We start from the raw sequence: 12,760 nt of genomic DNA, 5'->3' as shown, positions 1-12,760 counted from the left end.
CATCATGACAGAATGGCGGAACTGGCGCGAAGTGTGCACGCAATAGTGCCCAACAGTGTTCAAAAACAACATTAAGTAATCCAGTTATTCTAGAAAGGTAATACAAATTAACACAGTTCTGCTTTGCTTAGAATTCTAATTTGCAACTTTAGGCAAGCTCTAGAGTTAATGCCAGTAGAATTGGATTCTATGTTGCAAATGAGTGCGATTTAATAACTGTCAATTTCAATTACCTTCAGAAATGGTTAAAACACAGTTTACAAGTTTGTAATCTAACATAAAAAACATTTCATCAGGCTAAATGGTGCATAGAAGCACGACTTCACAATATGGAATTAGTTAAAGGCCCAAATACAAGAAGAAGGTTGTTATAAGCTTCAAGATAGTATCTTTATATTATACTGACAATAAAATACAAAAATATTTTTCAAAGCTATGGGAAGTCAATACTGAAGAAAACTAAGTTTAATCTGTGAAGAAATCTGTTAAGCAGAAGTTGGTACCCTTTCTGTCGTAAATATACATATACTGTTCACAATAAATTACTTTCTAGAAAATACAAATCATTACAGTACCGTATTTGTTGCTATCCAGTTATGCCCTATTAACCCTGGAAAGCTAACATGTTCAAAAAGTTACATTAAAGCTAACGTATCTTAAAATTTACGACTGGTTACAAAAACTTAACTACACAGATATCTTTTTACAAACTGGGACTTTAATGATTACCGTTGGAAATAATACATATGAGAGAACATTTTTGCAGCCAGTTTGGTTGTTCAAACTTTTTCCGCGCAGCACACACAGCATTTAACACGATGTTCTCCGCAGGCCGGCCTGTTGCAGCGTCAGCAATACATTGACGCCATTCTTCTCTTGGCTGATGGACAAATCCCACAAATTGTGCGAGTCTGGTTTTTGGACTGGACAACATTCTTCTCTGGCACCGGTATTTTCAGGATATCAGCAATGGATTGCCGGAGTTTGCAGGGCAAATTTGAGTAAATCAATCAATATTTGAAGCTATTTTGAAGCATTCTTCTAAATCAATATTTGAAACTTCGTACATTCTACTGAAAGTACATTTAAATTTCAACAACTTTCGGTTTTGAGTTCATAGTTCTTTGAGAGAGAGAATTGATCGCAAATAATATTGTGCTTGTCCAGGACAATTTTCTTCTATCGCAATCAATGTTGTTTACGAAAACTCTACATTTGTATAACTTTCAGTTCTATAGAACATTAACAAATAAGGTCTAAGTTAAGGTAAGTTTATGTATTTTTAACATCACTTAAAATTATTCCTCTGACAAGTGTCGATTTACAGAGTGGAGGGGCATATCATTTTGTAAAACATCGGCACTTTTGCAAATAAAGTTTGAAAGTCTGAAACTCTATAAACTTGTGGTATACTATAAAAATATATAAAAGAATATAATAAGCAATATGAAAGCGCGATGACAAGCATTAACTAAGGTGAGAAAAAAATTTATCTTGTTTTTTAATGTTTATTGTATAATAACTATAGGTGTATATATCGGAAGTCTCAGAGGAAATACAAGTGCAAATTAACAGCAAACGAACTCGATATTACAATAACGTAACATTGATAAGAACAACGATTCTCAGTAACCGGGCTGCACTGGCCCCTGTTAATGTGACTTGAGCACTGGCGGCTAGTTGCACAGACTCATTTCTTGAATGTTAGATCTTTATCTAATAATTTTCGTTTAAAGTTCTTATTGATAATTTTATTTGATCACAAGTTAATAAATCATGTTCAGAAACGTCCATTGAAAAATAAAACTTTAACCACAATCTAAACCAACAGCCTGCTACATTAAGAGAAACAGGTTACAAAACCATTTGGCGCGGGTCTGTGAGACTTAGCGCAAGTGCCGACGGGTTAAGAAAAAAATATTGAAGTTATAACTTATATACATTTAACGAAGAAACATATAAGACAGATAATACAAATAGTCCGGTAACCCCTAAACAAAGGAAAGAAAAAAAGAATAATGTTTGAAATGTCACTTTTATAAATTAACATGTCGAAAAAAGGGAGTACTTACTGCTGTCTCAGAGTCAGAACACTGAGAAACTCTGAACACTCAGAAACACAAAATGGTACATACTCACTTCGGACAGTCTAGAGTATTTTGCAATACCTTTATTTTCAACAAGATATCTTTACTTTTAACTTTTGGACGATTTACTGAAATCATATACGGACGGACTCTCATGATATCATAGTAAGTGCATATTAGGTTATATCATAGTAGGTACACTCATGTTCAAAATTTTTTCGCGTGTCTATAAATATGTTTTTGAAGGAATATAATTTGATAACGAATCCTCCAGGTATTTCTTATAATGTTAGTATGCGCATAATCGGCAAGGGCATATATGTGCCAATTTTCAGGTCAAAAGATCAGTAAATAAGAACAATAAAACGAAAATAAAAATTTCTTCTCCACTTAGCAACGTTTTATTCTACTCACTCCAATTTTCGTATTTGTAATTATTTTCCTATGAAATTTACAACACATATACACTTCCCGATTATACAGATAGTATCAGTATTAAAAGTACCCTGCAAAATCATTACAAATTTTATTCTAACAAGAAGACAGTTATACATCTGCGACAATTACATTGGACATGAGTGTACATATCACGACTAGGTTGTATGTACACTGTACGTGTTATAAAAATCATCTTCATATGTCAGATCTCGTCCACTATATTGCCTATTTACATTCCTCTTTAACTTAGATAGACATTACATTATTGCATTTTACTTGCGGTTCTTTCTTTGTTTTGGTACATAGAACAATATGTTTCTTCTATTTTTTGAGTTTTGGTAGTAAGTTTTTGTATGTTGGCAAGTTTTTGTTTAACATATAGATTTGAAGCATTTAATAACCTGGCGTAGTATATTTTTAGAAAAATAATTTAACTTTAAAGTTATCAATGTTGTAATACTCAACATCACTGACTATGACAGACAATGTCAATTTACCAAATTTAAGCGATTCTGTCCATTTATTTGAAACTTACAAGGGTGCAACAAGACAAATACCAAACAAGGTTTCGTAAATTATCAATAGTTATAACATTGACGTGTAGTTTCACATGCTTTCTTCAAAGTAAAGAAACTTACGCTAAACGTCTCAAGTTAATTTACCTAACAATGCAAAATCAATAAAAAATCATGAGGTATATCTTGAACTAAGGTACTGAAAAATATTAAAATATAGATGATTTTTCATTGTACTTGACCATTATTTGTTGTAGGTATTTACATTAGCACTTTTCTTTATGACTTAACATATTTTACTTATTGCTTTTTTGTGTCTTTTTAATTTTCAGAGACTGGCTTCAGAGAGACAGGAAGCTTACCTACATCATCCTGCAGCTCAAGGGGTATGTTGATAGCACGGTATAATTTTAAACTCCAATAATGAGTATGCCATTAACAAATGATGACAATACAAATGCGCCTAGTATTTGTTCAAAACAATAATACTAAATATAGTAATACCTACAATTACTAAGGTACTTAAATGAATATTGTTTACTATAAATGTTGAATTACACTGAGTGGGACTTCCCACTATATTGGGGAGAATTACGGAAAAATATTCCGTTAGAAACACAACGAAGAAGTTTAATTGTTTATTTGTTGCTAGTAAATATATAGCAGGCAAAACTCATAAACTCATATGACTTGCAGAGAAATATAAAATCGAAATACGGCGTTTGAGTTTTGTACAAATAAGTTCCAATGTACCGCAATCTTTAGAAATCATGTAATACATTTTTAACACCCAACTCCAATCAGAAGTTATAGTGCCGTGTTGTCTTATCGTATATACATATATATACGGTTTCGTAAATCAATCAAATATAATATACTTAAATAGAGTAGCTCGTGATATCTCGTAATTAAAAAATTATGTATTTCGTAAAAAAAAAGAATGAAACATGATGATTTGAATGGCAAAGTGTCTTAACTCATTTCCTATGCAGTAGTATTAAGTCATTTCCATGAACTTGAAACCAAAACCTGTTGGATGGCAAAGTTGCATAGTAGGGTAAATGAATGAGTCCAAAGGCCAAAATATGGCACAAAAAGCTAATTTTGTCCGATCTTTATATATAGATTCTAATAAAACTTCCAATATCTCAAAACGTCTCAAAGCTGACCTACGTCATTTTGCCATCCAACGCATCATATGTCGATCAACTTATAGCGTGTCCATTAATTTGGTATGGCATCTCAAATTTTTATATTTAAGCTTGAGTGTAAGCTTGTGTAAGCAGATTTGTTTTTGAGTTTTAGCATTGTTTTATTGAACCATTTGTGCGAACATTACTATTCATGTATTAACAGTTCAATGCTCATAGCTTTATGTCAATTGGTTTGCACTTGCATTGTAGTATATTTTGTAATAAATAACGATAATCTAGTAATTCAGCTAAATATTCGCATTATACAATATCTCAGACTTCTGGAAATTACTGATCGGAAGGTTAGAGAAGTTCAGAAAGGAAAGTCATAAGTTTGAGTACAAGAACTAATATATTGGTGAGAAGTATTGTCTCAGAGATTGCCGAGGGGACATTACGATTGATAAGGATCAGAGAACATAAGTCAAATATTAAGCTGTTCTTCTACAGAAACGAACAACAGAAACTTAGAACAATAAAGTTCTAAAATTTCCTGCTCTATTTTCTTCGATGAATTTTATACAACAATCTGGTTTCAGAAGTAATGCCAATATCTTAGTAGCACGTAAAATTCTTTTCGACACTTAAATACATACATATTTTAACAACAAAGTTTCATTGTAGAAAGTTTCAAACTATGAATGCAGCTGAAAAATAATTGATGATTGCACTACATAATTTGGTACTCTTCCAGTATTCAGCAGAAATCAAAATTACATTTCACTTTCATTGCCCTTGGGAACTTGTTGTGATTACAGAAATATTCTGATGTAAGTGCCCATAACATTATTCTTTTCAGACCAAATTTTACGGGTGCTAGTCGGATCGAAGGAACCGGATCGTAAGAGATATATTGCAATCAAGATATTTAATGAAATTCCTATAGTTATAAGAGTCGGATCTCTTAAAACTACTGAACGAACAAATACCAGGGAATAGAAAGAATTCCACCACCTCATTATGTTCTACAGAAAGTATCACGTGTTTTGCGAAATCCAAAGCTTTGTTAAGATATGTTAATTAGCAACTAAAATGAAGTTCACAAGTCTTTTAAATTAAAAGAGTGAAGTTATTTTTCAGACATAAAAATCAACTCATTACATTCATACAGAAATTGTTGAGTTGGGTTATGTATTCGCGTAGTGTTGATAAGATCTTAGAGAAAACCTAATAATAAAGATCAATAGCCTGGAAATTCCTTGAAGATCATAGAAAAAGGCAAAACATATTAGTAGTGCACGTATCAGTTGGAAATGGTTAAGATTCCACAAATTCTCGGGCTAGTGTGTAAGGGTAGTTCGTTAATCAAATATCAAGTCAATAAAGTTTTTAATTGCACCTATAATTATTAACATACAGTAATAAGCGCTTGTAGTATATAATTAAAGAAAAGTTGAAATAAAGTATTTTTTAGAAAAAAGTCTAGAATCTTTTATCTATAAAAATCACAGTGTTAGAGCTTTATTATATCGGACATGTATTGTGTAGATTATCAGGTAAAAAGTGCTTGAGAATGTACACAAGGCAATTAATTTTGTTACTAATCCGCCCGAACTGCATAAAACAAATTAGGTTAAAGATATGTTTGAAAATCTTTAGTAATTGTATATGTTTATGCGAGCAAAGGTACTAAACTGGGAAGGTAAACCATTAGAGGAAATATATTCACTGGAATAGTTAATTGGACATAATACGTGTACTTGGATTGTTTATATATTGTTTATTTTGTTTATATAACAAAACTAAATAAGAAAGTAAAACATTTAGAAGTACAAGGTCTGGTTGCAGAACGCGGATCACATGCACCGAATTTATAGTAATATTGTAAGAAAAAAATACTTTTGTCAACTAATGGTCGTTGAAGTTATTTAATAATCTTAAAAGAACTCAACATGCCAAATGAGGAAATGCCCCATGATGGTACGAACATAAAATGGGAAGAAAATAGTAAAAATGACGTCTTCCTAATTATTAAAGTCTTAATTATTAAAATTGCAGAGCTCCTATGGACACAGAGAGAGGGTACTGAAGAAATAGAAAATAACAAAACTGATGGGTAGAATAAAAATTGAAACTATTTGTCTCCATTATCCAGGGATGATAATATATTTGCAATGTGTCAAATTTAATCAGTTATAATCATCAAAACTAGCAAAAATCCATTAATGGATGAAAATATGCTACTGCTGTATATATTGTTTTCTTAAAATACGTTAAGTAGGCATCTGAATTAGCCTAGGTGTCGTTCTGCGTAAGCAAATGACAATGTTGGATAAATTTCATGGTGTGCGAATGTATGAAAATGGTTCAAATCTTTAAAAAAAATGAACTTGTGAAAATTTTCCGTACAATTAAGAATAATGCTATACAATAGGAATCAAAGATCCTGAATGAGGAATAAATAGGATTTCGACCATTAAAGTGGACTCGTGAAAACCAGTGAACTTAACTTCATGGTAGGCAGAAGCGATCATCTCGCATGAAAAAAAAAAAAAACAATCATTCCAATACCAAACATTTTATGTAATACATTTAATTATTACCGTGCCAGAAATTAATTCCGGTTTTACTATCCATTGATGTGGAAATGAATTTCAAAACTTTCAAGATTCACAAAGGTGTGAAATCAATAGTTAACAGAGATTTAAGTACAGAAGTTGCTTGATACTTGTCGTAAGTAGGGAAAAGATAAGAAGGTGTTATATATGAAGACACATTACAGGAATTTGGCTTTATAACCTCTTCTTTCCTTCAATGTTATTCGGGTTTTAATTACATGGGTACATAGTTGATATACTTACTTCTATTCAAGTAACATTAGTTAAATATGGGTGGAGATGAAGAATATGATAACATTGCATCTCGAGGTAAGACCTTGATCAAACATTATGTCATCAGGAAAAGTGTTTAAAACATTAATAACGCAGTGATACTTATCACTCTGCCAAGCCCAAACAAGTAAAATATGATGCCTGAATTTCGGCCCAAATATATTGCAGACACAACTAATTTAAATTCTTCTCTCCATAATTCGTATCTCGGCCCAGGTTCCTCGTAATTAATTAATTAAATCCCAGGTACTTTCCTGTTATAATGTTCCAATTGATACAAGCACTTTAGTTACCTTATTTTCTGTTATTACCACATTTGAACTCAGAACTCTGATTTCTGACACTTTATGCATGCCATTCTTATTGAGCGTAACTGAAAAACTGCACATGTTCTATAGATTTGTTCTAGATGTTACCTACATTCTTTTCAAATTAGGCGTGGCATTAAGTTTATTTTGTACAGAGTCAACTACAAGTTGTAGGCCCAACAGGGCAATCTCACTAGAGCTTACATAAAAAAAACAACTCTGCGACAAAAGTTTGAAATAAGACGCTCTCAATTGAAAAATGAGAGTAACATAGTCAGGATGATTTTTACTTTCTGTGTGTTATAATTGTTTCTTGACGAGAAGAACCCAGAAAACTGAAGTTATGTTTTGCCCTAATTAGAGTTTAGAATCCTCAATCTACAGAAACTTTGTGCCAAGTTCTTAAAGGGCTTGAATCATAAATACGGTCTGTATGTGTATATTTTTTTGTATATGTCGTCTTCGATTTGACGACAAACACAACAAATTGCCATATAACATGCGGAAATACAACTTTTTTTTTATTGTTTGGGGGTATTTGGAATTTTAATTCCATTTTTCAATCACTCTAATTCAAGAAATGTAACAAAGTTGTGGGATTAAACAAGAAATTGAGTGAGATAAATAGACATTTGAGTTAAAATATACGTAACTTTAATTGTTCAGTTAGTTATTTAAAAACATTATAAACTTTCTAAAAAAATATTATAAGGTACACACAATTTAAGTAAATGCATGAACCAGTTTTTTTTTTTTTTTGCTAAAGTGAGATATCGCTCATAAATAATACAGCCAGAGTAATTTCTCATTACTATTTATTACAGTCTGCCCTGTTAGCTGTTTCATCGGGTCTAGTGGACATCGCACTAAATAATGCATTTCAAGTAAGTATGAAATAGGGAATACTTGTATCTTTATAAATTTCTTTAGTTCCTTTGAAATAGAATTTCTTAATTTACGAATACTGATGCAAATATATTAAAAGAATATTATATTATATTCCCATCCCTTTTCCAAATGTGCTCAAGACACTTCTCCAATTTTTTGCTTGAAAATTTAATGAACATTGCATTCATTAATGTTTCCTATCTGGTTGAAAATAAGTGGAATGTTAATTAGACACAATAATATATTACCTATTTCGACAAACAAATAGTATAACATAATTGCATTTCTTAATAGGAGAGCACAGTAGTATCATTTAATACATATTGGTTGAATATACTGTTTATGTTTTTGTTGTATACCTACACCAATTTTTAGCTTTATACACGCTACAGTGTTAGTAGAAGGAAAACACACACATACACAAACAAACAAACAAACAAACACACACACACAAACACACACACACACACACACACACACACACACACACACATATATATATATATATATATATATATATATATATATATATATATATATATATATATATATGTGTGTGTGTGTGTGTGTGTGTGTGTATAATGCATTACTATCTTCGTTCCGAGATACATGATATAAGAAGTAGTACACATTGTATTTCTGTGATTCCGAAAGAAAATAATAAATTTATTGAATGACAGGATTTTCGAGGAGCGTATGATCTTAAGGTATAGCCCTTTCAACACGGCGAGAATCATAGCTTCGATGAGAATACTACTTTTCTTTCTTCTTGTACGCGCCGAAAATGATCTATCACAAAGAAAAACAACTGCAAATCGTTGAACAAAATCTTACACAATTACTGCAAACGTTTCGAACCACAAAGTAGGTGCCACTTCTACATAGATTCTAATCAATCAGCACAATTGTGTTTCCCCATGTTAAAAGGGATATAGGGACGTATTACAGTAAACTTCATTGTAACCGGAGCTTAAGATAAACAGTAACAATGGATGTGTAGCACATATCTAAGATAAAGTTATCAGTGGCGTACCCAATGCTTCTAGGCTACTCCAACACGAAGATAACATCAATATCAAGAAGTATATTTCTCCATGGAAAATATACGTAGGTATCGATAGACAGAAAGAATGTCCAGTGTACTACAACTATTTCCCTTACAGTCTATCGATAATGAGAAATCATAATTAACAAGAAATAGTCTTAAACTCAGTATCGAGCGAGAAATCAGAGTGTCCTTATCAAATCAAACAATTATCATTACATCTATCTTGACCAAGTTCAGGCAAAGTCAGTACCAATATTAACTTTGAGTTATTTATCTTTGACGCGAGTTCCAATATGTTACCTGAAATGCTATTCCCCATTGTGGCATATAGAAAACGATTTAAAAGAATAATAATATCCAGAGCCGAAAGTAGGAGAACAATCATATCTTAAAAGGTTCGATTGAAATGGTCCCTTATCGCACATATATAGTTAAAGTCTCATCCAACTAATGAGACTTTGTAAGAATGTCATCATAAAGTGACACGCAATGTATTAATTTAGAGTGTAGAATAAAGTGTATGCACATATCAATTAGTTAAATGACCGTTGGCTATGCCAATAACGTTGTTGACAACAAACAGATAATTCCAATGTAATACAAGTCCATGGAGGTTTATTTTTTATCTTTGATCAAACAACTTTAATTGATACGTACGCAACGTAAAAAAGCTGTTTATTTGGTAATTTAGGGAAATAAAAACTAATTCCTGAAAAATATTTTAAAATAGTTTATATCACTGACGCTTCCTTTATGGACTGTAGATACACCAGCCTTCTATAGACATCCATCTGTCTATGCAACTTGAAGTATAACTTCTATAAACAAAAAGTAAAATCGTTGCTACGGAAGGAAAGGAAAGTCCGTCCATTATCAATACATTCAGAGAAGAAATATACCATTTCACTATACTACTATAATATCCTAACTATTCATTATCGGACTGCACGCTACAAAATACTACTAACTTTCAGGAACTCGTTGGTGTGAAAACAATGATGCTGAAGACAATGATGCTTTGTGATTTTCTGATAATTAGCAAAACGTAGTTTGATCCGGTGAATTTTCTGCCATATTAATTACCAAAATACGTCGTTTTTAAATATGACGAATGCTCTTGAAAGACTATCCCCGGGTAGTTTCAACCATTCTGCGAAATATGTTAGAAGTTACATCTCTGATATGCTACAGAAACAGTTATCTGTTACATCATGAATATTAAGATGTGTATTACTCCCAATAACGATACAATTTTTGAAGATCGCATTATATAATTTAATATATCCTTAACTGTTAAAGTATTAATTCATATGCGTAAAATAAAGTAACACATATCATGGCAGGTCAATGTCAGGACTGAACATTAGGATACAATATTGGTCAATTTAGAAGTAAACTTTCACACCAAATATCCTACTCTGTCCTTGCTGAGTGAACTCGATCTTGCACTTTATGTGATATGACACTACTGTTATATTGGTATATTCGTGAATATTTTCTGCTTAATGAAAACTTTACCATAAAGATCTAAGATAAATGTCCATTATTGTTTTCCTCTCGTTTCTTATAAAGTGATATTCCTTTCTAAGCTCATATACAGCATTATGTTCCTCGTACATTGCTTTACAAACATTATATTTAATTTAATGTAATATAGATACGATCAGTGGGCATGTGAGATTACTTTTTGGAGAGGGAAGAATGGGGACTGAGAAATGGCTCCAATGCTATGTAACGGTTTGAAACTGATTTACATTCGATGATGTTATATCATAAGAAAGAGATCTTTAATGAAAAGCGTATTTTTTGAAATGACTTCATGACAATATATGATATGGATGTAAATATTCAAGTGAAATATTTAAGTACTACGTTCCACGCTTATGCTGGCTACCGTAAAAAGACGGTCAACGAGAGCTCATTCGTGGCTAAGCGGTTAGGGTACGCGCCTTTGGCGTGGGAGACCCGGGTTCGATTCCCGGTGGGAGCTCATGTGGTTCGGATCCCGCGTTAATCAGTAGGTTCACGTTTCATATAGCCTCGTTGCTGAACGGGACGTAAATCTCAAAATCAACTCGACTCAAGACGGTCAATGGTAGAATTTTTAAAAAATGGGAGAAAACGTGAGAAACCAGAGGAGGACCACTCACACTTTGTATGTCCTCCAGCCTCGCTTCGTCCAAGCTGGGATAGAACCACGGACCCCATGCACTAGACGTGAACGTCGTACCGAACGTTAATCTTGATTTCTTTGCGTAAATATATGTATCTTTGTGGTGTTCTTAATTTGTGTTTGCTTTCCTGTCAGGAAGTTTCTAACCGTATAATTAAACATGCTGGATTCGCGTGATAAACATACTGGAAAAGACGCATGTTATATGAATTCTCTCAAACCACATATGTTGGACGAGGAAGAGTCAGTACCCTTAAGGCTGTGTCCAACACTCGGAATGCGATGGGATTTCCCTATATAATAACATGGCATATTTCTAAATAATATCTTTCCAAAATATTATGAAAACTATTTATTTTATACATTTCTAAATTCGTCCAAATGTGTGTTTGTATTAATATTGCACGTTCACTTTTACGTTTTCTTGCTAGGGTAATATTAAAGCGCGCTAATTAAAAATTAATTTTCTTCCATTTAAAAACTGTTTAATTTATGGTCTTTATGTTGCAAGAACGCAGAACAGCAGAAAGGAGGCTAAGCAGGTTGTTTCTTTGATTCTCTGCCCCCCACTAGATCACGTGCGTGAACTTTGGGTTGTCCTCGCACACGAAGATACCAATGGAATGCAGATTGACAGCAGATTAGAGCAGTTTTTTCTCTCTTCCTAGATCATGAAGATTTCATTGATTCCGCGCAAACATCTCGGCGAATCGTTACCTGTAGAGGCATATTGGAACAAACGACGTACGAAAGTTTGAGAAAAGCTCTCTGTGTTGCTTTCAAGTGAGGAAAGTTTTCATCTTATAAAAATATTTTTGAACTGTATAGTAAACTGAATAGCAAACTCGCATCAACTCGCCGGGAATTCAACTGGGGTCTCCCGCAACTATCCACATAGCCCCGATGGGATCTATGCAGCTTGAAACCGGAAGAGTGAAATTGTTTTACCATTTCTTGTTTCAGTAGAGAGAAACAGGTGAAGATGGTATTTTTTCTCAGATGCTCAATTGACTTTCCATAACTGTCGTTATCTACCACCAATTTAGTTTTATGGTGACCAATGTTAAAACCGAAAACGGTTGATTCCTTCCACTTCTGGTTTGAATGCAAGGTTAACGGAAGAAAGATATAGTATTTCGAAAATACCCGAAATTCTTATTCCGTACTTTTCTAGCTTGGTAGGTATGTATTAATTAAACACACATCTTCCACGAAATGCTATCTACTTTTCATTAACGATCAGGTCATTCCCAGTCTTATTAATCTTTAACAGGTTATC

The 12,760-nt window shown here is 32.7% G+C and overlaps 1 protein-coding gene across 4 annotated transcripts in view; it reads left to right on the top strand.

Annotated features, from left to right (window-relative positions):
* The window catches only part of LOC145662003 (uncharacterized), a 202,782-nt gene that overhangs the window by 18,867 nt on the left and 171,155 nt on the right, over positions 1 to 12,760 (top strand). For all 4 annotated transcript variants that reach the window (XM_081727341.1, XM_081727340.1, XM_081727339.1 and 1 more), the window contains exons 4-5: positions 3,373 to 3,426; positions 8,197 to 8,256. In XM_081727341.1, the coding sequence (XP_081583467.1) occupies positions 3,373 to 3,426; positions 8,197 to 8,256 (114 nt within the window). The remainder of the gene's footprint in view (positions 1 to 3,372; positions 3,427 to 8,196; positions 8,257 to 12,760) is intronic.

Source organism: Thermobia domestica, chromosome 10 (assembly GCF_964235325.1).
Source record: "Thermobia domestica chromosome 10, izTheDome1.hap1.1, whole genome shotgun sequence".
NCBI lineage: Eukaryota > Metazoa > Arthropoda > Insecta > Zygentoma > Lepismatidae > Thermobia > Thermobia domestica.
Note: the sequence above shows the minus strand (reverse complement) of the source record. Positions and strands in the feature narration are given on the sequence as shown.